Consider the following 26,016-nt stretch of genomic DNA (forward strand, 5'->3'; position numbering starts at 1 on the left):
TCCGCTTTTAATGCAGGACGAGATGATATTTGGATTAAGCGACTTGCCGTAGTGTGCTGACGTCATCAAACGACCATTTTGAATGATTTGGCGGTTTTTGCGACTTTGTTGTCAGTTTGGTCGCGTTCGGACCTACTTTTGGTACTCCGCTAAAGACAAAAATGGAGCGGTATGTATCGAAATTAAATGTTTAGAACACGTTAGAATCCCCGTCTGCAAAACGATAAAGGCTTTGTATTACTTTAAGACAGTTTCCAAAAATGCGTTAGCTCTCGTTGGTGTTATCGAGCTGCAGCACTTTTGTTCCAGACGTCAATAGACTGCTATGAAATGAGCACCTTTTGGCAGATGCATTTTGAATTGACACTGATGTATAATATTTGACATTGTGTGTGTGTGTGTGTTATGATAGTGGAAGACTGAGTCGGGTCACAGGAAGCAGGCCGTCAGACTTCCCGATGCGAGTGCAAGACAACAACAGGAAGAGCACGGCGTACACAACACCCCGCAGGTTGCTTCTTTTTTTTTAAACTCTTGACAATATATATTTAAGGAGGCCGTGCTGATAAGAGACAAGAATAAACTGCAGGCCATAATGTATGTTTCACTAGCAATGAACTAGTCAACGTTTTGGCACATCTGCAACAACAATGTGCAGTTACATTGAGAAGTTGGCTGCACCAGATTTAGCACCGTGCTAATTTCCATCTGTAGTCATTTTATGGTGCATCTAACATCCACACCTGCTTGGCACTCAGCATCAAGGGTTGGAATTGGAGGTTAAATCACCAAAAATGATTCGCGGGCACGGCCAACGCTGCTACTCACTGCTCCCCTCATCTCCCAGGGGGTGAACAAGGGCATACTTGCCAACCTTGAGACCTCCGAATTCAGGAGATGGGGAAGGTGGTGTTGAGGCGGGGTGTGTATATATATATATATATTCAAGTACTTCTTATATATATATATATATATATATATATATATATATATATATATATATATATATGCGTTGGAAATATTGATAACAAGGTTGGCTTAGAATCGTATCGATACCAACCGTACATGATATATATTGCTATGTGCCTATGTGTGTGGGAAAATATACATGTTTCCATTCAGCCTAGGGCTGGGCGATATGGCCTTTTTTTAATATCGCAATATTTTAAGGCCATATCGCGATACACGATATATATCTCGATATTTTGCCTTAGCCTTGACTGAACACTTGATGCATATAATCACAGCAGTATGATGATTCTATGTGTCTACATTAAAACATTCTTCTTCATACTGCATTAATATATGCTACTTTTAAACTTTCATGCAGAGAAGGAAATCACAACTGAAAAAATCACTATTTTTTTCATACAGTGGTTTTTTTCTTTTTTTTCTATGAATTTATTAATCAATCAACAAAACAATACACAACAATGCAATCCAATTCCAAAACCAAACCCGTCCCAACAACATTAAGAACAACAATAAACAGAGCAATTGAGGACACACAAATCCAAATGTAGTGAAACAAAAATGAACATTATCGACAACAGCATCAATATTAGTATATACGGTGTTGATCTGGAAATGGTTGCCTCGGCATTTTGATGGTGTGGACGTGTGGCACCAAACGGAGATATTGACGTGATGAGTAAGCACTCTTCATTGTCTAGCAAGTGACTTTTCAAATGATGCTACATATTAGCAGTGTAGCCGAGTGTCCTGGGTTCACCTATACCAGGGGTCGGCAACCCGCGGCTCCGGAGCCGCATGCGGCTCTTTGATCACTCTGATGCGGCTCAGTAGCTTACTTGCTGAACCCCCCAATTTTCCCGTGAGACTTCCGGATTTCAGTGCCTCTCGCAGAAAACTCCCGGGATTAATATTCACCAATTTTCACCCTTACAGCTATAATAAGGGCGTGCCATGATGGTACAACATTTGGCGCTCTCTACAATCTGTATTAACAGCGTGCCAGCCCAACACTTGTTATACAACATTCATCTTCTGCTTGCACACGTACGTGACAGCAAGGCATACTTTGTCAACAGCCACACAGGTTACACAGACGGTGACCATATAAAACAACTTTAACACTCTTACTAATAATCAATCAATCAATCAATCAATCTTTATTTATATAGCCCTAAATCACAAGTGTCTCAAAGGGCTGCACAAGCCACAACGACATCCTCGGTACAAAGCCCACATAAGGGCAAGGAAAAACTCACCCCAGTGGGACGTCGATGTGAATGACTATGAGAAACCTTGGAAAGGATAATGCGCCACACTTTGAACCAAAACCAAACAAGAATGACAAACACATTTCGGGAGAACATCTGCACCTTAACACAACATAAACACAACAGAACAAACACCCAGAATCCCATGCAGCCCTGACTAATCCGGGCTACATTATACACCCCTGCTACCACCAAACCCTGCCCCCACCCCAACCCTGCTCCCTCACACATCAACCCCCCCCCCCCCCCCCCCCCTCTCTCTGTGCGTCGGTTGAGGTGGGCGGGGTTTGGTAGCGGAGGTGTATAATGTATCCCGGAAGAGTTGGGGCTGCATGGGATTCTGGGTATTTGTCCTGTTGTGTTTATGTTGTGTTACTGTGCAGATGTTCTCCCGAAATATGTTTGTCATTCTTGTTTGGTGTGGGTTCACAGTGTGGCGCATTATTAGTAAGAGTGTTATAGTTTTTTTTATACCGCCACCGTCAGTGTAACCTGTGTGGTTGTTGACCAAGTATGCCTTGCTGTCACCTACGTGAGCAAACGGAAACACCATACAACGTATGGCTGATCATGCACGCTGGTTGTAGTGTGTGCTATATGCTGTACCATCACGGTACGCATAACGCTGACAAGCGCCATTCATTTAAAACCCGCATGCCGCACCAGCTTTCAAATTCCATATAAAGATGTAGGCAGCGTGTCTGAGACCCCTAGTTCATACATAGCACAAAGCAAAAAAAAAAACTTTGTATGCAGTGTTAATTCATTTAAAATTTCAAAATAAATTTGCGACTCCCATTGTTTTCTATAATTTGCGACTCTTGTCAAAATGGCTCTTTGACTGGTAAAGGTTGCCGACCCCTGACCTATACAGTGTACTTATCTAATAAAATAATAAACGGGAGACATTAGAGCAGGTTCGGTTGCCACCGCTTCTTTAATGTCAACATCACACACCTCCTTCCACAACCACACAAACCCTACGTCACAGCCCTACGGCAACAACTCTGGAGGGACAAAACTCCTCCTCCTTACCTAACACACTCCGGTAACTTGGGACACCCTGAACTGTTTGTTACAGCAGTAATGCTACTTTTTATAGCAACGCTTTCGCCCCACACTTGACAAATTACGGTTGTCTGTTCGACATATTCCCACTTGAAGCCAAACCACCGCCAGACGATGGACCCCCTGCTGTTTTTCTTGGCAATTAATTATTCCTCCATTTGTTACCAGATTCGTACTTTCTTTCTCTTGTATTAGCGCTCGCACCACTCCAAATAGCATCACAGCTAACGTTAGCCATGCTGCTACCTCTCTGCTCGGGGAGGGCGTATACGTATGTGACGTACGTCGTAACAGTCTGTGACGTGTGTAAGAAGGTGCGCTTGTCTGTCTGTGAGAAGGAGAGACCGGAAAGAGCAAGGAGAGCCTGTAGTGTAATGCCCGCAGCTAAAAGCAACTGCGTGAGAACGTATACTCGATATCACGATATAGTCATTTTCATTTTCTATATCGCAAAGAGACAAACCCGCGATATATCGCGTATATCGATATATCGCCCTGCCCTAATTCAGCCACATTTTTTGATGGATTTACTGGGGAAATATAATTGGACACATGATAAAGGTATGGAAACAAGTTGTGACAGTGTTTCTTTGGCAAAAAAAACAAACATGAATCAGGCATGTGATTTTTCCGTCTAAAGTCGGAATTCCGTCTTTTTTAATCTCGGGAAAAAAAATATAATTATCTCCCGTTTTTCCGTTTTTTTTTCGACCCTAAATCAAGATTCGAGACGTAGTTTATATTACGCCGTAGTTGATTGGTCGATATGTTCCTTGTGACCAATCAGGACATCTGTTATGAATGATGACGTTAATAACGTCATCATTCATAATGGTTATTACCGCCATTTTCCATATGTAAACGATGTCGGTTCTCGAGAGAAAGTACGCTTTACGAGTAAAAGAAATTGATAAACATGTCAAACATACATTTCGATGGGACTGGATGGAAAGGGAAATCACTGATACTGTTGGGAAGAAGGAAGTTACGACTTTGTTCGGTGATTTTATTCGGAAAATCGATTGTCCTGGAAAGGTTTTGTGCACGTGGTGTCATGATAATATTGACTATGGATCACAAGGTTTCAAGGCTTTGGAAGTACATGCGAAACGCCAAAAACATATGCAACAACTTGAAGCAAGGAAAACGAACTTTTCACTAGCTGGTACTTTTGGATGTCAACCGAAAGTGAGCAAACCTTACGGACTTCGTCCTGTGTTTACATCGACAACTGCCGTAGACATCAAGAGGAAAGATCCACCCAAACAACCCACTTCAGTTGCAGACAGGGTTGTTAATAATGAGGTAAGCTAAAAAATATTTGCTTGCGAAATACGCATGTTTGTTTTAAATATTAACCAATTATTGCTTTACGAAATATAAATGGCTTTTTCTAAAAATAAAAAGCCACGTGAAAATATATTATGAAATTACAGACATTCAAAGAGTCGCATTATTGATTCCAGTTAATTTATTTGAAATAAATTTGCATATAATACTATTTTGTAATATTAAGTTCTTATGTAGTCTCTTGAAACAATATTGTCAGTGGTGTAACAATCTTGAAGGTAAATATTTTCACACTAGTTTCATGCAATATGTCAGTGTCCTCACATTATTATTATTTCCTATTTTCAAATATGAGTAAACAATACTAAACATGTTTAATTATTTTCATAAATTTATATCCTATTTTGGCGAAAAGAATGAAATGTTTACATTTGGTATTTTGTTATATTTATAACCAGTGTTGGGACTAATGCGTTACAAAGTAACGCGTTACTGTAACGCCGTTAGTTTCGGCGGTAACGAGTAATCTAACGTGTTATTTTTTATATCCAGTAACTCAGTTACCGTTACGACATGATGCTTTACTGCGTTATTTTACGTTATTTTTTAGTATCGACTAGAAACAAGCGCTGCGGTGTCGTTCTTCTGAATCTTCCTCTGTCACACGCCGCAGAGAAGAAAAGAGGCGTGTGTGGGGAGGGGAGGGACACACGTGATCCGCGGTTTGATATCCATCCATCCAATGTTCTACCGCTTGTCCCTTTTGGGGTTGCGGGGGGTGCTTGAGCCTATCTCAGCTGCATTCGGGCAGAAGGCGGCAAGTCGCCACCTCATCAAAAAAAAAAGAAGTTGTTGGCACGTTCAGTCCACACACAGCGTGGTCATGGCGAGCGGAGTAACAGAGGAGCTTGAACGCCCTGCGCCATTTAATCGGTGTGTCTATAGGTGCAGACTTTGTTGTGCAAAACGAGTGTTTTAAATACATGCTGAACGTGCTTGAGCCACGTTACGACACCCCGTCGCGCATCTACTTCAGCGATAAGATTGTGTCAGATCTTTATGAGCAGGAGAAGAAAAAAGTTGTGGATGAACTATCCCGAGCATCATCTGTTGCGCTCATGACAGTCGGCTGGACGTCCAGGGGAACTATAAGCGCTCACTTCATCACAGCAGACTGGGAGATGAGAAGACACGCCCCCTCTACGAGAGTCACCTTGCGCAGGTACTGACACAAGCAGTGGAGGAATGGAAGATAAAGATATCCCAGTCACATGTGATAATGCCAAAAATCAAATAATTACAGTGAATGAGGCAGGACTGGGACCACAGAGAGGTGCTTTGCACATGTAGTGAATTTGGCATCACATCTCAGTCAATAGGATGGAGCGCCTCCTTGGGAGGATCAGGAAGGTGGTTTCCTACTTCCACCCAAGCACAACAGCTGCTCATCTGCTTAAAACAAAGCAAGAAATGCTAAAGCTGACTACTCATAAAGCTCATACATGATGTCCCAACGAGGTGGAACTCCACTTATGATATGTTGGAGCAGCAGGCAGCTGTATACTCTGCATTGACCCACAACACCCTGAAGACAAATGTCAAAGACATCATCACCCTCTCTGATGACGATGTGAGAGTGGCAGAGGAGGTCCTCCAGGTGCTTAAACCCCTCAAAAGTGTTACATCTCTACTGAGCACTGAAACTTCACCATCTGTGTCAATGATCCTGCCACTGAAAACAAGGATTCTACAATCCATGGCTCCAAGTGTGGAAGACAGCAGCATCACTCCAGATGTCAGGCTTTATTTCACTACCTATCTTTCAAGGAAGATGATGTGCCTTCTTATGTTGCACTTTAAGTTGTTTTTTATTAATGGTCATTGGTCCAAGTTTAAAGAAAGGAGAAATGCCTTTTTATGTTGCACTGTTTTTCATTATGTTAAAAGGAAAATAAAAATGCATGTCAAGTTGATCAACATATTGTATTATTCTCCAGTGCAATAACAGTACTGAAATGAAGGCTAAAAGGGCATTAATGGGAGCTTTAAAAAAAAAGAAGAAAAAAAAGAAGTAACTAAATAGTTACTTTTCACAGTAACGCATTACTTTTTGGTGTAAGTAACTGAGTTAGTAACTGAGTTACTTTTGAAATAAAGTAACTAGTAACTGTAACTAGTTACTGGTTTTCAGTAACTAACCCAACACTGTTTATAACTAAACTTGTAGGCAATTAGGCATATACATTAAAACTGTGAATTGTTATTAGTGATAATAACACTGATCAATGTGACACCTGTGGATGTGAAATGAACACAAGATGTAAATATTAGTGACTAAATACTGTTGGGACTGAACCATATACAGTGATTCATTAGGATAATTGGGTTATGTATGTTCTATTAATGATGTTTTCATGTCTTTAAACACTAAAATATTTTCTTCAAATGGTGCTGTCTTTGTTAATTTTAGCATTGGTGAAAAACCAGGAGCTTCGGGGGGCGTCGCCCCCTTGTCCCCCCACCAGGGCACCGCCCTGGACCTGGCTGGGGGCCTTCGTCCCCCAGACCCCCGGAAATTTTTTCAGTCTTTTTCATTGTGGTCAAATCACATGCCTGATGAATCCTTGTGTTGATTAACAGCAAACAACCTTCATTCGGAATGCTCAACATACCCAAACCGCAGTCTGGGACGTCTGAGAGAAGGACAAGCTTTTTTGGTCCACGGTAGGTGAACGACAGTAACAAGATGCATCAGTAACGGTGATGTGATATTTATAACTACAAACATTGCTGTATACCAGTGGTGTCCAAACCTGCATATATACAATTTGAAGGTGGTGTGGGTAAGTAGGTATTATTATAGCAAAATTATTTGCAATTGCATATCTCAATCTGTGTGTTTTAAACATAATACGGACACACAAATTAAAAAAAACATGCGCAGATCAGACGTACATATTGAGATACGTGTTTGCAAATAATTTTGTTACAATAATGCTTCCAAACGGGGGGCCACTTTCATACATTTTGTGCAAGATGCTAAAATCAATCAGTAATAGAACATTATAAGCTAAGCTTTCTGAACACAACATCAATGTCTTAGCTTTGTGTGAGAAATACAATTAATTTTATTTTTCAAAATATGCCAAGGACCAATAGAAAAGAAGCTGCAAGTGGAAAATGGCCCCCAAGTCATTCTTTGGACACCCTTGCTGTAAACCAATCATGTTTAGCTGTATAGTGGAAGGGCAAGGCAACAATCAGGATGCTAATCATTAGGAATGAGATTGTTTATCTTGTCAAGTAACCAACCAATGGATTTCTTAAAAAGTTGTGGTGTTTGATGGTATTTTGGACTGCAGCATGAGTGGAGCCGGCATGCCGCGTACAAGCAGCATGTCTGGATTTGGAGGGACTGAGAAGGTCAAAGATGCTCGGCCGCTACATGACAAGTCTTACGTGCAGCAGTGCATCAGACAGCTCCATGAGGTAAAAAAAACTACAGTGGTATCACATGTTCGCCGCACGCAGTATTTTGCATAGGACTCGTTTTTTTGCCGAAAATTTTCTCCCAAGGTTTGCACTGATTTTCATATATCGTCTCTCAGTTATTGTACAATATGTTAAATGTTTATCCATTTCATTTGTCATTTATATGTATTTTTCTTATTTTTTTTCATGCAAAACTATAATTCTCAAAAAATTGGTCTTGCGTTAACAATATTGGGTGTCTGAAAAGGTTTAATTGGATTTTAATTATTTCTTATGGTAAAAATTGCTTCGGTTTTCATACATTTCATACACGTTTTCATACATTCTTCGTCTGACCCTTTGGAATGGAAAGCTGAGGTCGAACAAATTCTGTATATGTGTATATATATATATATATATATATATATATATATATATATATATATACTGTATGTATATATACTAGGGGTGTAACGGTACACAAAAATGTCAGTTCGGTACGTACCTCGGTTTAGAGGTCACGGTTCGGTTCATTTTCGGTACAGTAAGAAAACAACAAATTGTACATTTTTGGGTTATTTATTTACCAAATTTGCAAAATCTTCCACCAAAAATATTTTTCTTAGTGGGATATTTGATGTGAAGTAATCGGAACCTTGGATAGGTCAATAATTCATAATAACATTGATTTTGATTCAATATTATGTTTTGAGCAATGACAGTTTGAAAAAAAAAAAAACAGCTTTGTTTTATTAGTCAACATTGCAACTTTTTCTAAATTACATTTAACCTTTAAGCTTTTTTATTTCACTTTTGTTATGTTTTTGTTTATTTTAATAGTTTTTTTTAGAATGTGCCGTGGGCCTTTAAAACATTAGCTGTGGGCCGCAACTGGCCTCCGGGGCACACTTTTGACACCCCTGCTATAGATAATAAAAAATTAAATCTGATAAATCTATGGATAAAATGCACGTTTATCATAACTCTCTCTCTGTCTCTGCCCCTCCCTCACGAATGCTGCTGCGTGCACAATTTATTTTGTTTTTAACCCCTTCTTAACCCTGAACGTACATTGAAAATACACGCAACCCTAACTCAAAATGCCGGACATTTGAGGTATTTAAGAAACTCCGCCTTGACAGCTCCGCAAAAGAGGACATGTCCGGTGAAAAGAGGACGTATGGTCAGTCTATCGTAGCCCGTTAGCTGCTAGCATGCCGTGTGTTGTGTGCATTGTTTACACAACGTGCGTTACGCTACTTCATATGTCCGTGTGGAAACTCGTTCGGTACACCTCTGAACCGAACCGGAACCCCCGTACCGAAACGGTTCAATACATATACACGTACCGTTACACCCCTAGTATATACAGTACAGGTCAAAAGTTTGGACACACCTTATTGAATGCGTTTTCTTTATTTTCATGACTATTTACATTGTAGATTGCCACTGAAGGCATCACAACTATGAATGAACACATGTGGAGTTATGTACTTTAATTAAATAATGTGAAATTACTGCAAACATGTTTTATATTCTAGTTTCTTTAAAATAGCCACCCTTTGCTCTGATTACTGCTTTGCACACTCTTGGCATTCTCTCCATGAGCTTCAAGAGGTAGTCACCTGAAATGGTTTTCACTTCACAGGTGTGCTTGAAGCTCATCGAGAGAATGCCAAGAGTGTGCAAGGCAGTAATCAGAGCACAGGGTGGCTATTTTGAAGAAACTAGAGTATATTTGAATTTTTATTCTATTGTAATATTTTTCTATTTTGTTTCCATTTATACTCCCATTATTTACTTTTTCCTTTTTAAATTCGATCTCACTTTTGTACACTGCTGCTGGAATTTTAATTTTACTGAGGGAACTCTCCTGAAGGAATCAATAACGTACTATCTATCCATCTATCCATCTATCTATCTATCTATCTATCTATCTATCTATCTATCTATCTATCTATCTATCTATCTATCTATCTATAAAACATGTTTTCAGTTATTTCATCTTTTTTGTTAAGTACATAAACTCCACATGTGTTCATTCATAGTTTTGATGCCTTCAGTGACAATCTACAATGTAAATAGTCATGAAAATAAAGAAAACACATTGAATGAGAAGGTGTGTCCAAACTTTTGGCCTGTACTGTGTATTATATGATTTAACACTGATCTGTAATGCATTAAATATATTGTGTCTAAGAAAGTGCATGTAAGAATACCAAATAATTGATTTTTCCTGTGATAGTTCCTGACAGAGCAGGGCTACCCGGGCCTCTTGTCCCCCAAGACTCTCCAGTCACCTTCCACCAAAGAGTTTGTCAAGATATTTGAGTTCATCTACTGCCAGCTGGACCCCACTTTTGAAATGCCCAACTCTAAAGTGGAGGAGGAGGTTCCTGCTCTCCTCAAGGCCCTCAGGTTAGACACCATAGAGGTCTTAAAGCAGTGGTCCCCAACCACTAAAACGCACCAGTAAGCCTGTTCATAGATGTAAAAAAACACTTCTGATGGGAAGTCGCCGTTTGTTATACCTTTGTTACATGGGACAATGCACATTACTGAACATATAAAATGTCAATGTGCCAGATTGTACCCAAATGCTCATTTCCATCTGCAGTCCTTGGCAAGTTTATGGACAACAAATTCCATAAAAAGTTAAGTTAGATAGCACCGACATCAGCGGCATAATAAAATACACAAACTCAAATATAATACAGCTCAAATTAAATCGAGACCCTTTAAAAACAGTAGTTTGCTGCATGACCTAGGCTCAGGACAGATCAAAAGTAAGGTAACCATTAGAGATGTCCAATAATATCAAACTGCCGATATTATCAGCCGATAAATGCTTCAAATGTAATATCGGAGATTATCGGTATCTGTTTAAAAAAGTAAAATTTCTGACTTTTTAAAATGCCGCTTTACAGAGTGGTACACGGACGTAGGGAGAAGTACATAGCGCCAATAAACCTTAAAGGCACTGCCTTTGCGTGCCGGCCCAATCACATAATATCTACGGCTTTTCACACACACAAGTGAATGCAAAGCATACTTGGTCAACAGCCATACAGGTCACACTGAGGGTGGCCGTATAAACAACTTTAACACTGTTACAAATATGCGCCACACTGTGAACCCACACCAAACAAGAATGACAAACACATTTCGGGAGAACATCCGCACCGTAACACAACATAAACACAACAGTACAAATACACAGAACCCCTTGCAGCACTAACTCATCCGGGACGCTACAATATACACCCCCCACACCTCAACCCCGCCCACCTCAACCCCTTCATGCTCTCTAAGGGAGAGCATGTCCCAAATTCCAAGCTGCTGTTTTGAGGCATGTTAAAAAAAAAATAATGCACTTTGTGACTTCAATAATAAATATGGCAATGCCATGTTGGCATTTTTTTTTCCATAACTTCAGTTGATTTATTTTGGAAAACCTTGTTACATTGTTTAATGCATCCAGCGGGGCATCACAACAAAATTAGGCATAATAATGTGTTAATTCCACGACTGTATATATCGGTATGGGTTGATATCGGAGTCGGTAATTAAGAGTTGGACAATATCGGATATTGGCAATAAAGCCATTATCGGACATCTCAAGTAACCATAGTATCGTATTTTCCGCACCATAAGCCGCCCTGGGTTATAAGCCGCGCCTTCAATGAACGGCATATTTCAAAACTTTGTCCACCTATAAGCCGCCCCGTGTTATAAGCCGCATCTAACTGCGCTAAACTACTCAGTGGCCTAGTGGTTAGAGTGTCCGCCCTGAGATCGGTAGGTTGTGAGTTCAAACCCCGGCCGAGTCATACCAAAGACTATAAAAATGGGACCCATTACCTCCCTGCTTGGCACTCAGCATCAAGGGTTGGAATTGGGGGTTAAATCACCAAAAATGATTCCCGGGCGCGGCCACCGCTGCTGCCCACTGCTCCCCTCACCTCCCAGGGGGTGATCAAGGGTGATGGGTCAAATGCAGAGAATAATCTCGCCACGCCTAGTGTGTGTGTGTGACAATCATTGGTACTTTAACTTTTAACTTTAACTTTAACTGCGCTAAAGGGAATGTCAAAAAAACAGTCAGATAGGTCAGTCAAACTTTAATAATATATTAAAAACCAGCGTGATGTGGGCGCGCATGGAGTCGTATATCAACATGGACGGAGCTGCGTGAAAAAAGCCACCCGGCCTCTTCGCGTAAACTTCCCTTAACCACTCGCTCACCTTTTCTTCATCCATCCATCCCTTCGAGTTAGCTTTTATGATGACGCCGGCTGGAAAGGTCTCTTTTGGCAAGGTCTTCCTTTTGAATATCACCATGGGTGGAAGTTTCTGGCCATTAGCATGGCAAGCTAGAACCACAGTGAAGGATGACTTCTCATTCCCTGTGGTGCGAATATTCACCGTACGTGCTCCCGTTGTATCCACAGTGCGGTTCACAGGAATATCAAAAGTCAGTGGAACCTCGTCCATGTTGATAATGTTCTCTGGCCGGATCTTTTTTTCAGCTATCTTGTTTTTACAATATGCACGGAAAGTACCGGTGGCCAGCTTTTCTTGAAAGTCTTTAGGCAGTTGCTGTGAAATAGTAGTCCGTGTGCGGATGGAGAGATTGCGTCTTTTCATGAACCGGAAACCTGTCGCTTAGTAGGAGCCATTTTGTGGTCTTTACAGATGTAAACACACAAAGGAAATGAAACGTAATATCCGCGCGCTTCTTCTTCTTCTACGGGGGCGGGTGGTTGCTTACAGTAGAAGAAGAAGCGCTTCCTCTTCTATGGGGGCGGGTGCTTACCTTGGCGGTTGCTTGCGTAGAAGAAGAAGCGCTTCCTGTTCTACGGGGAAAAAAGATGGCGGCTGTTTACCGTAGTTGCGAGACCGAAACTTTATGAAAATGAATCTTAATATTAATCCATATATAAAGCGCACCGGGTTATAAGCCGCACTGTCAGCTTTTGAGTAAATTTGTGGTTTTTAGGTGCGGCTAATAGTGCGGAAAATACGGTAGTTAAAGTGCCAAAATGCATATGTGCTAAATTGATGCATATAATAAGTGTGCTTAAGGATGAAAATACACATCTCCTTTAGGTATTATTGCACAAATAGTTTTCATTAACAGGTGTTTACACGCATGGAAAAAAGTTGCACCAAAACGCAAACGTAAGAGTATCTATGTATGAAAATGTATTAAATTATGAATACATAACTTTTAGAATATAAATAGAAATCCATTAAAAGCCTTATTGTATGGCCAATTTGATATTATTTATATTTTATATCATATATATTGTGCAATACTACTTCCTAATAATATATACATATATATACACACACACACACAGTATCATTATCTCTCTCTTTCCTTTAGATATCCCTTTGTCCTCTCCAAGTGCTCTATGTACTCTGTTGGTGCGCCACATACGTGGCCTCAGGCGCTGGGTGCCCTTATGTGGATGATCGATACCGTGAAGGTGAACGACAAACAACGTTTAAACTGAAATGAGAGGTATATCTTTAAACACAATAATCTTCTGAACGTCGCCTGTCTGTGGCGTCAGATCAACTGGAGCCTAAGCAAACAGGACCTGCTCTTCAGTGACTTCTGTGAGGACAGCGATAACGTTGAGGAGTGTGCCGAATACAACAAGGTACCAACGCAACCAATACAAGGGCCGTTTCAAAACCCCAGACTTTCATCTAAAATGTTCTCGCCTCTTCTGCTGTGTCCGCAGCTCTTCCTGGATTACACAGCCGATACGTACTCTAAATTCCTGCAGGGTGCCGACACTTTTGAGGACGATGACGAAACTTTCCTCACTAAATTGAGTACGCGCCGTTTCTGTGTTGAAGTAAATATGTGCAGGTTGAATATATTTCTGTTTCGTCACAGAGAAGCTGTACAATGTTGATGAAGACCTTCTGACCTCCACTGAGGAGAAGAACAGGATACTGACTGAAGAGGTTGAACGTCTGGAGAAGGAAAGCCAAAAGGTCAGAGGAGTCTCTCACAAAATCTGGCACTGCATGTATGTCACGTGTTGTGTAATGACCCTCTGGCCCCATAGGACCGTCTAACGACCAAAAGGATGGAGAAGATGAAGCTGCAGTTGGACCTCAAGAAGCTTCAGGAGTATCGCAGCAATCTGGAGTCCTTCCAAAATAACCTGCAGGCCAAAGCCTCTGAGTTGACTGATGAGTTGGACAACGCTGGTAAGACAGCTACTGCAGTAAATGTCAAGATGTATCATACAGGGCAGGGTCTTAAAAAGTCTTAAATCCAACAAATTCAATTTAAGGCCTGAAAATTAAAAAAAATTGCCTAAAACTTACAAAAGGTCTTAAATACGATTTTGAAAGGTCTTAATCTATTAACATTACCTTTATCTAAAACATACACAAACTTCAGTCTTGCTTTTAAATGTTTACATTTTAGAGGACGTTATAACATAGCTACAAAACGGCACTATCAATCAATCAATCAATGTTTATTTATATAGCCCTAAATCACAAGTGTCTCAAAGGGCTGCACAAGCCACAACGACATCCACAATTCAGCGCCCACATAAGGGCAAGGAAAAACTCACAACCCACTGGGACGTCGATGAGAATGACAATGATAAACCTTGGAGAGGACCGCAGATGTGGGTAATCCCCCGGATGCAATGGATGTCGAGTGGGTCTGACATAATATTGTGAAAGTCCAGTCCATAGTGGATCTAACATAATAGTGAGAGTCCAGTCCATAGTGGGGCCAGCAGGAGACCATCCCGAGCGGAGACGGGTCAGCAGCGCGGAGATGTCCCCAACCGATGCACAGGCGAGCAGTCCACCCCGGGTCCCGACTCTGGACAGCCAGCACTTCATCCATGGCCACCGGACCTGTCCCCCCCCCCCTCCACAAGGCAAAAGAAATGGCAGATCAACTGGTCTAAAAAGGGGGTCTATTTAAAGGCTAGAGTATACAAATGAGTTTTAAGATGGGACTTAAAACAGGTAGCCTACTAAAGTAGAATTTATCAATAACCACTAGCAAGTGTGTTGTTTTAGCTCAGCAAAGCAGCGGAGAAAACCTAAAGGGGAACTGCACTTTTTTTGGAATCGTTCACAATTATTATGAGAGACAAGGACACACGTTTCTTTCTTTTTTTTGCTGAGTATATTACCCGAGGGGGCGTGACTACAGGATAGAGTTGCCAAATGGGAAACGTTTTTGCATGCATGGTATAGAATTTTACACTACACAATTTAAATTATAATAATGTTAGTAAATTATCAGCTGAAAAAAAAAAAAAAAAATCCTCTGGTACATTACATGGGACATGTGAGTGTCCGAAGGACAGCCAAAAGAGGTTGGTAGATGAGAATAATTCTAATGTTAAAATATAATGTCAAAATGCACTCAATTGCAGGTAATGTAGTTTTGATTTTCAAAATATTATTTTTGAGGCTGGCGTGGCAGAACTTCATGTTGGTAGAAATGTTCCTCTTTTTTTCGTCAGTTTTCCTCTCTTTTTTCCTCAAAGTGTGCTCACACCCCTGCATTTGATTCTCCTATTGAATGAACATGCTCAGGTGCTGAAAACAATGCACAGAGTGAAACCTCTTACCCTGTTTGAAATTTAAAGGGGAACATTATCACCAGACCTATGTAAGCGTCAATATATACCTTGATGTTGCAGAAAAAAGACCATATATTTTTTAACCGATTTCCGAACTCTAAATGGGTGAATTTTGGCGAAATAAACGCCTTTCTATTATTCGCTCTCGGAGCGATGACGTCACGTTGTGACGTCACATAGGGAAGCAATCCGCCATTTTCTCACTTTTGTCGGTGTGTTGTCGGAGGGTGTAACAACACGAACAGGGACGGATTCAAGTTGCACCAGTGGCCCAAAGATGCGAAAGTGGCAAGAAATTGGACGAAATTTGTTCAAAATACAAGGATGTGGGGAAAGCCGACGAAATGGTCAGTCGTTTGTTCCGCACACTTTACCGACGAAAGCTATGCTACGACAGAGATGGCAAGAATGTTTGGATATCCTGCGACACTCAAAGCAGATGCATTTCCAACGATAAAGTCAAAGAAATCTTCCGCCAGACCCCCATTGAATCTGCCGGAGTGTGTGAGCTATTCAGGGACAACGGACCTCGGTAGCACGGCAAGCAATGGCGGCAGTTTGTTCCCGCAGACGAGCGAGCTAAACCCCCTGGATGTCTTGGCTCACACCGTCCCTTATGCCACCGAAGATGATCAAGAGAAGAATATCGACCCTAGCTTCCCTGGCCTGCTGACATCAACTCCAAAACTGGACAGATCAGCTTTCAGGAAAAGAGAGCGGACGAGGGTATGTCTACAGAATATATTAATTGATGAAAACTTTATTCATTACTCGCGGTTTTACGTCAATTATTATACATAAACTGTGTTTACCAATAATTTAGCTTAAAAACTTCTTTTTTTTTTCAATCATTTGAGTACATTCGGGTAGTCTTGTGTAATGCAGTATTTTGTGTCTATTTAGGTATGGTTAACCTGAGTGCTGAAATCGTGGAAAAATATATGTTCTTAGCGCGCCTGAAATGGGCTGTCTGCACTCTCAAAGTGCATGTTGTTGCCAAATGTATTTCATATGCTGTAAACCTAGTTCATAGTTGTTAGTAATTATCTTATCAGACAGTGTTAAGCCGCTGAAATCCGAGTCTGAATCCGAGCTAATGTCGCTATACCTTGCTGTTTGTTTGTATTGGCATCACTGTGTGACGTCACAGGAAAATGGACGGGTGTATATAACGATGGTTAAAATCAGGCACTTTGAAGCTTTTTTTTAGGGATATTGCGTGATGGGTAAAATTTTGAAAAAAACTTTGAAAAATAAAATAAGCCACTGGGAACTGATTTTTAATGGTTTTAACCCTTCTGAAATTGTGATAATGTTGCCCTTTAAGAGACGAAGAAAACAAACATGGCAATTTATCAATAGCGATAATATTATTGAGTTCATTTTCATAATAATCAATGAGTTAATTGACTTATTATCGGCCCAGGCCTAACCACTGGTTAATAGCAACAAACTGGATTTTTGGAGATTTTTGCCTGTTGTTCACAATCATTATGTAAGACAAGAATTCAGATTTATGGTTTTTTTTAATGCATACTAACTCGTGAATAAACTACACTAATATTCCGCCCCTGCGATGAGGTGGCGACTTGTCCAGGGTGTACTCCGCCTTCCGCCCGATTGTAGCTGAGATAGGCTCCAGCGCCCCCCCGCGACCCCAAAGGGAATAAGCGGTAGAAAATGGATGGATGGATGGAATATTCCGCCCATAAAGCTCTCTAAAAAGCCATAAAAAATAGTCAACAATGCTACATGTACATTTTGTGACTTGAATATTAACTAGCTATTAGTGATATTGTTATTATAAGCGCTAACGCGGACAAACTATTTATTGCGGGGCCATGATCACAGAGCGCCAACCAGCTGGTGAGGCTAAGTTGGCATCATCGGCTGCTTTCGTGCTCGAGAAAGTTTATTGTAGATCATAAAAAAATGCCTCTCACCGATCGATGTGAAATGGGTCTTAAATTGTATTCTTTATGGTCTTAAAAAGTATTAAAAAGTCTTAAATTTGACCTGTTGAAACCTGCAGAGACCCTGATCATATTGTAGTGCTGTGCGATATGGCAAAAAAGTTATCACAATTAAGTTTTTAATATAATCTGATCTTGATTAATATCCAGATGACTTTATATAGTTTTTTTTACCTGCCATTGTCAAAGCATATGTATTGACAACTAAATAAACTAGAGATTAGATTTTTAAAATATATTAACAGACTTACTGTCAAGTTTTGAGTGGTAAAAATAGGATTTTAAGTGCACCTTATAGTCCGGAAAATACGGTACACTAGTATGCAGTGCCGCTTTTTCTTATCGTCTCCCGTTGGGTTTTCCGCAGCCAGCTCTCTCGAGTCCCTCAAACACCAGCAAGTGGACCTGCAGAACATCCTGCAGAACCAGAAGTTCACGCCGGCTGACGTGGAGAGGATCAACAGAGAGAAGCGGGAGCTCCAGCATACCATCGGCATCCTCAGCAAGTCTCTGGAAAATGCGCAGCAGCACATGTGGAATGAGGAGATCGCGTTGGCCAAAGTAAAAGAGAAGGTATGGTTCACATCCATTTGCGATACACAGCGACCACGGCGCTGGGTAAAACATTTAAATTATTACAAATGTTGCTCCGGTTGGTAAAGACGTGTATGTTGTGGCCTAATCCACTGAGAGGATTGGTTTATCATTTTCCTTGAAATTCTAAATACAACCCCAACTTGTTGTGAACTGGGTCCAGGCTGACTTGAAACTGGCTGAGTACCACAGTCTGGCCCGTAAAGTCAAGCTGATACCAATGTCAGCGGAGAACGCTGGCGGTCGCGACTTTGAGCTCCGGCCGTTTGATAGCGGACCAGGAAACATTCAGTTTATGACACAAACACAGGTAAGTACTTTTTGATGGTTTCATCAGCATTTATTGTCATAACCACAGACATATTTTAATATGTTATATTTTGCAGAATCTCCTTAAAAAACTAGTCCGCGACGTGGAGGAGGAGAACGGTCGACTGCCCAACATGAAACTCAGCCTGGAGGAGGCTTGTGAGCAGGTGATCAAACGCTATCACACAGCCAACCTCTCACTCTTGCGTAATATTAAATACTTGCTGACTGAGTCTGCAAGGACCATTTCCAAAGCCAGCCCTCATTTATTTCTCATCATGGTCCCTTTTAGGTGAACTTGGACATCCTGGACAAGAACAACGACCTGAAACAGCTGAAAGAGCAGATCCGCAAGGTGGATGAACGCTGGGATTCTGGCCAGGAGGTACCGTCCCAACACTTGAATATACCCTACATCAGATCTGGGCAAATTAAGCCCGTTAAGCTTTTCAATTTGGCCCGCCGGGCATTCCCAAATCATTTTTTTAGATCTTTAAGATCGAAACTGTAGCTGCCATTATGATGTGCAGTGATGTTTACAAATGACTCTAAGTCTTGAACTATACAAAGTATTTTACTGGTTGGAATCTGCGCTTTTGCATGATATACTAGTTACTATGGTCATCCACGTCACAGCAGCTCAAGACCAAGCAGTGTGGGTGGGGAGCGTTTCCACAGAGTGTTTCCACAGAGGCCAGCCTGAAATGCGTGTGTCAGGGACAGACGCGGAAGGAGATTTTTACAACAAAGTTCTAAATCTTCGCGATGTATCAAATGTATCAGATAGTAGGTGGGGTTGTTTTCTTTTACCCTTTGCATTCATTATCTGCTGTGTTTGTTGCGTTTCGCTTGATTGTAAATATGTTGATCGACAGGGGGCGTGACGTTCATACGTTGTCAATATTCAGTGTTTTATCGTTCATAGTTAATATATTTAAATCCCACATTCTATATTTTCATGTACATTCTGGATGCCTCATTCAGTAAAAAAATAAAATTCCATTTCGTTTTTTAAAGCTGTCTGTCATAACGTTTTTAGCTTTCAATCACACATTATTGTGAGTTTTCATATTAGTGTATTAGTATATGTAAATATAGATAGATAGATAGATAGATAGATATACTGGCCCCCAGACACATTTCTTTCTCTAAATTTGGCCCCCTGAGTCAAAATAATTGCCCAGGTCTGCCCTACATCAATCATGGCGTAACACCTATGACAATTTCACCTTCTTCGTTAAGTTACATTTCACAAAATGTACATTAATATTAAATTCCGTACTGATATTGCAGCTTTGAGTATTGGCCGATACCAATATCAATCCATTACAATTTCGGCACAAATCATACATACTTTTATTACTTATTTTGTAGTCCGTGTCTCTGCTGGTCAAATTTTAATACTTTTTTAAGACCGTAATACATACAGTTTAAGACTCATTTCATATCCATTCACAGGGTAAAATCAAGCAAAGTTTATTTATTATAGCCCTTAATCACAAGTGTCTCAAAGGGCTGCACAAGCCACAACAACATCTTCAGCTCAGATCCCAGGTTCATATTTTGGGTGTAATAGATGATGAAATGAACTGGAAATCTCATTAAAAAATATGCAACATAAGGTGGCAAGAAACACATGAAGGCAAATATGTTCTGGACCAAAAATAATTCCATATGCTTCACTGCTTCCATATTCGGCTGCAATTCACGATTATCTTAACGATTAGTCAACAAATCAGACAATAATTTTAAAGAAAGGCAAAGTGCTAAAAACCTATTTTAATGAATTTAGTTTAGTTTATTATTTCTTCGGTCAGTGATCAACAAAATAAACAAACAGTTTTACATAAACAGCTGTACATTAATAAAATGAACTAGTTGCAGACCGAAAGGGTTTAGGCTGAAGTTGAACACTTATTGCACCTAACCCTATAAACAATGTCAAATACAAGATGAGCTTCCAAAAATTCAGAAATTTCCTTTGCACAACATATTATAAATACACCTTGTACACAACATAAACACTGTTCAATTATATACACAGTAAAGACATGTCAAATATCCTTGTACCATATTTTTGGAGTATAAGTCGCTCCAGAGTTTAAGTCGCACCGGCCGAAAATGCATAATAAAGAAGGAAAAAAACATATATACGGTAAGTCACACTGGAGTATAAGTTGCATTTTTTGGGGGAAATTTATTTGATAAAACCCAACACCAAGAATAGACATTTGAAAGGCAATTTAGAATAGTGAACAACAGGCTGAATAAGTGTACGTTATATGAGGTATAAATAACCCACTGAGAACGTGCCTGGTATGTTAACGTAACATATTATGGTAAGAGTCATTCAAATAACTAACATATAGAACATGCTATACGTTTACCAAACAATCTGTCACTCCTAATCGCTAAATCCCATGAAATCTTATACGTCTAGTCTCTTACGGGAATGAGCTAAATAATGTTATTTGATATTTTACGCTAATGTGCTAATAATTTCACACATAAGTCGCTCCTGAGTATAATTCGCACCCAAACTATGAAAAAAAACTGCGACTTATAGTCCCAAAAATACGATACACATGTTAAACCTTTGTACCAATTATATACTATATACAAACAATTATACTTCCATTATTATTTATACCCCACATTTAGTTTTTAATTAACATTGATCATAGTATTAACTACGGTGTTGATTCAAGAGTGATATATTTTTTCAAGACATTGGTCTAAAAGTGTTTTTTAAATGTGTGAATGGAACAGGAACATTTTAAAGGGGAACATTATCACAATTTCAGAATGGTTAAAACCATTAAAAATCAGTTCCCAGTGGCTTATTATATTTTTCGAAGTTTTTTTCAAAATTTTACCCATCACGCAATATCCCTAAAAAAAGCTTCAAAGTGCCTGATTTTAACCATCGTTATATACACCCGTCCATTTTCCTGTGACGTCAGACAGTGATGCCAACACAAACAAACATGGCGGATAGAACAGCAAGCTATAGCGACATTAGCTCGGATTCAGACTCGGATTTCAGCGGCTTAAGCGATTCAACAGATTACGCATGTATTGAAACGGATGGTTGTAGTGTGGAGGCAGGTAGCGAAAACGAAATTGAAGAAGAAACTAAAGCTATTGAGCCATATCGGTTTGAACCGTATGCAAGCGAAACCGACACGACAGCCAGCGACACGGGAGAAAGCGAGGACGAATTCGGCGATCGCCTTCTAACAAACGATTGGTATGTGTTTGTTTGGCATTAAAGGAAACTAACAACTATGAACTAGGTTTACAGCATATGAAATACATTTGGCAACAACATGCATTTTGAGAGTGCAGACAGCCCAATTTTCATCAATTAATATATTCTGTAGACATACCCTCATCCGCGCTCTTTTCCTGAAAGCTGATCTGTCCAGTTTTGGAGTTTATGTCAGCAGGCCAGGGAAGCTAGGGTCGATATTCTTCTCTTGATTACCTTCGGTGGCATAAGGGACGGTGTGAGCCAAGACATCCAGGGGGTTTAGCTCGCTCGTCTGCGGGAACAAACTGCCGCCATTGCTTGCCGTGCTACCAAGGTCCTTTGTCCCTGAATTGCTCACACACTCCGGCAGATTCAATGGGGGTCTGGCGGCAGATTTCTTTGACTTTATCGTTGGAAATGCATCTGCTTTGAGTGTCGCAGGATATCCACACATTCTTGCCATCTCTGTGGTAGCATAGCTTTCGTCGGTAAAGTGTGCGGAACAAACGTCCAATTTCTTGCCACTTTCGCATCTTTGGGCCACTGGTGCAACTTGAATCCGTCCCTGTTCGTGTTGTTACACCCTCCGACAACACACCGACGAGGCATGATGTCTCCAAGGTACCGAAAACAGTCGAAAAAACGGGAAAAAAAAGAGCTGATTTGACTCGGTGTTTGAGAAAATGGCGGGTTGCTTCCCGATATGACGAGAGCGAATAATAGAAAGGCGTTTAATTCGCCAAAATTCACCCATTTAGAGTTCGGAAATCGGTTAAAAAATATATGGTCTTTTTTTCTGCAACATCAAGGTATATATTGACGCTTACATAGGTCTGGTGATAATGTTCCCCTTTAAGGAATCATCCAAGCTGTTCCACAGTTGAACCCCCCTGACAGAAACACATCTACTTTTTAAGCTCGTTCTTATGTTTGCTTTCTGAAAGACAGCTGAACCTCTGAGGTCATAGGGACTCTCCCTAGGTTTGAACCTCTCCTGTAGACACCCAGGCAGCATGTGGTTATGAGCTTTGTACGTCACAATAGCAGTGTCTTTCGCCGCATAATTGTTCGACATATTCCCGCTTGAAGCCAAACCACCGGCAGATGATGGACCCCGTGCTGTTTTTCTTGGGAATTAATTCTTCCTCCATTTGTTACCAGATTGGCACCTTCTTTCTCTCGTATTACCACTGGCAACGCACCGTTAGCATCACAGCTATATATATATATATATATATATATATATATATATATATATATATATATATATATATATATATATATATATATATATATATATATATATATATATATATCGCCCAGCCGTAGTATCTATTAATATTTTATGTTTGGTACAGTAAAGTTCTTAATGACTTGAAATACAGCTTCCTTATAGTACCAGCTGTACAATGATGGGACACTGCTGACATCTTATGCATGCCACTTTATATGTTTATGTATTTCACGGCTTAAAGAAATTGAGAACTACACATTTCACTCATATCACTGCATGTAGAAACAAACGTGGCAGCTTCATGCATACAAGTCAATCGAATGAAATCCACCCAAAGGCAAAAATATTCCACATTGTAAACGCATTCGTCTGTGTGCAGGACCTTGTCCGAGAGGAGCAGGACTGGGCGGCCGAGATGGAGGTGGCCGAGAACCACCGCGAACTCCTGGAGAAGAAGGTCAACTACGGCTACGACGAGGCCGTGCAGCAGCTGAAGGCGACTCAGCAGCAGTCAGTAGCTCATAGGACACTTCATTAAGCACGCCTACAATCAAAAAAGTCGCATTTTTATCATTTTGAAGGCCAAATATTTGATGCGGCTCATGTATCGGACCTGCAGTCGCTACAGAAGCAAGCGTGTCGTTCATCTTTCAGGTACCACATTGTGCTGCAGGAGACCAATGAGGAGAAGCGGAGCGTCGCCAACAACCTGACTGCTGTATTTACAATAGCAGCTAAGGAGTTGTCCGTCACAGAGGTAAAGAAGAGTGATTTTCCTCTCTAATAATATCCATCCATCCATTTCCTACCGCTTGTCCCTTTCGGGGTCGCGAGGGGTGCTGGAGCATATCCGAGCTGGACTCGGGCGGAAGGCGGGGTACACCCTGGACAAGTCGCCACTAGAGATGTCCGATATTCTGATATTGTCCAACTCTTTATTACCAATTCCGATATATACAGTCGTGGAATTAACACATTATTATGCCTAATTTTGTTGCGATGCCCCACTGGATGCATTAAACAATATAACAAGGTTTTCCAAAATAAATCAACTCAAATTATGGAAAAAAATGCCAACATGGCACTGCCATATTTATTATTGACGTCAGAAAGTGCATTATTTTTTTTAACATGCCTCAAAACAGCAGCTTGGAATTTGAGACATGCTCTCCCTGAGAGAGCATGAGGAGGTTGAAGTGGGCTAGGGTTGGGGCGGGCGGGGTTTTGGGGTAGGGGGTAGCGGGGTGTGTGTATTGTAGCGTCCCGGAAGAGTTAGTGCTGCAAGGGGTTCTGGGTATTTGTTCTGTTGTGTTTATGTTGTGTTACGGTCCAGATGTTCTCCCGAAATGTGTTTGTCATTCTTGTTTGGTGTGTGTCGCATATTTGTAACAGTGTTAAAGTTGTTTATACGGCCACCCTCAGTGTGACCTGTATGGCTGTTGACAAAGTATGCCTTGCATTCACTTGTGTGTGTGAAAATCAGAAGATATTATGTGACTAGGCCGACACGCAAAGGCAGTGCCTTTAAGGTTTATTGGCGCTCTGTACTTCTCCCTACGTCCGTGTACCACTCCGTACAGGCGTTTTAAAAAGTCATACATTTAAGTTTTTGAAACCGATACCGATAATTCCCGATATTACATTTTCTTAAAGCATTTATCGGCTGATAATATCGGCAATCCGATATTATTGGACATCTCTAGTCGCCACCTTATTGCAATGCCAACACAGATAGATGGACAACATTCACACTCACATTCACACCATCCATCCATCCATTTTCTACCGCTTGTCCCGTTCAGGGTCGCGGGGGGTGCTGGAGCCTATCTCCGCTGCATTCGGGCAGAAGGCGGGGTACACCCTGGACAAGTCGCCATCTCTTCACAGGGCCAACACAGATAGACAACATTCACACACTCGGGACCATTTAGTGTTGCCAATGTGTATTTTGTAAATAACATTGCAGTGAAGGACTTTTGCTAATGGTCTTGTTATACGGCAGAGCTCCCTGGAGAACCTGCACGTCCGAGTGCAGCGTCTGTGCTCCAAGGCTGTGGAGGACGACGAGGCGGCCGTGCACAATCTGAAGGAAATGAGGATGAGCAAAAAGGAAATAAGACGTTAAGCCTGGAAGGAAGTGTTGTGTTTGCAAGGTGTGTTTTTCTTCATGTTAGTGCAAGCCAATTGCTTTATTATAGTATTCTCATGTTTAAAGTACCGGTACAGTTCTTGATGTTTTTGTGTTTTAACATTATCTTTTGTTGTTTTTTATATACAAGTTTGGAATGCATACAAAATAAAAAAACATTTAACCCATCCACGATGTGTTTAAACAATTTTTTAAAACTTAATCTACAGTATGTGTGTGTGTATGTATATGTATGTGTGTGTGTGTATGTATATATTAGGGATGTCCCGATCCGATATTTGGATCGGATCGGCCGCCGATATTTGCCAAAAAATGCGTATCGGCAAAGCATGGGAAAATGCCGATCCAGATCCAGTTTAAAAAAAACTCCGGTCCGTGTTTTCCAACGCACCGATTTAAATAATACATTCCACTTTTCTGCTGCTCCGTAATTTCCGTTGCGCATTTTCCAGCACACCTTCAACACATCCACAGGTCTGTGAATTCTCACGCAGTTGCTTTTAGCTGCTGGCATTACACGACAGGCTCTTCTCACTCTTTCCTGTGTCTCCCTCTCACAGACAGCAAGTGCACCTTCTTACACACGTCACATACTGTCACGTCATACGTCACATACGTATACGTCCTCCCCGAGCAGAGAGGTAGCAGCATGGCTAACGTTAGCTGTGATGCCAGCGCAGCCGCTAAGGTGCGCGCCTGCTCAAACGTCCTCTGCGCACGGCAAATCTATGCCACGCACAAAATCAAATAAAAAAATAAGCGCGTAACAATTTTCGACACACGGACACGACA

At 40.8% G+C, this 26,016-nt stretch overlaps 1 protein-coding gene across 1 annotated transcript; it reads left to right on the forward strand.

Moving 5' to 3' along the window:
• Window positions 1-53: 53 nt before the first annotated feature.
• ndc80 (NDC80 kinetochore complex component) lies at window positions 54-25,382 on the forward strand. Its single transcript, XM_061928335.1, has 17 exons — window positions 54-169; window positions 413-511; window positions 7,242-7,325; window positions 7,964-8,090; window positions 10,318-10,490; window positions 13,462-13,564; window positions 13,652-13,741; window positions 13,826-13,919; window positions 13,984-14,084; window positions 14,159-14,303; window positions 18,053-18,258; window positions 18,443-18,589; window positions 18,666-18,755; window positions 18,881-18,973; window positions 23,455-23,585; window positions 23,730-23,832; window positions 25,078-25,382. Exons 1-17 carry the CDS (start codon window positions 162-164, stop codon window positions 25,198-25,200), a joined length of 1,917 nt encoding a protein of 638 aa, XP_061784319.1. The 5' UTR covers window positions 54-161; the 3' UTR covers window positions 25,201-25,382.
• Window positions 25,383-26,016: the final 634 nt, after the last annotated feature.

Source organism: Nerophis lumbriciformis, linkage group LG33, assembly GCF_033978685.3.
Source record: "Nerophis lumbriciformis linkage group LG33, RoL_Nlum_v2.1, whole genome shotgun sequence".
Lineage (NCBI taxonomy): Eukaryota > Metazoa > Chordata > Actinopteri > Syngnathiformes > Syngnathidae > Nerophis > Nerophis lumbriciformis.

Coding starts and splice junctions, on each gene's coding strand:
- ndc80 (XM_061928335.1), top strand. Junction 7,326..7,963: donor ACAAGCTTTTTTGGTCCACG/GTAGGTGAACGA, acceptor TTTGGACTGCAG/CATGAGTGGAGCCGGCATGC. Junction 14,304..18,052: donor TGATGAGTTGGACAACGCTG/GTAAGACAGCTA, acceptor GGTTTTCCGCAG/CCAGCTCTCTCGAGTCCCTC.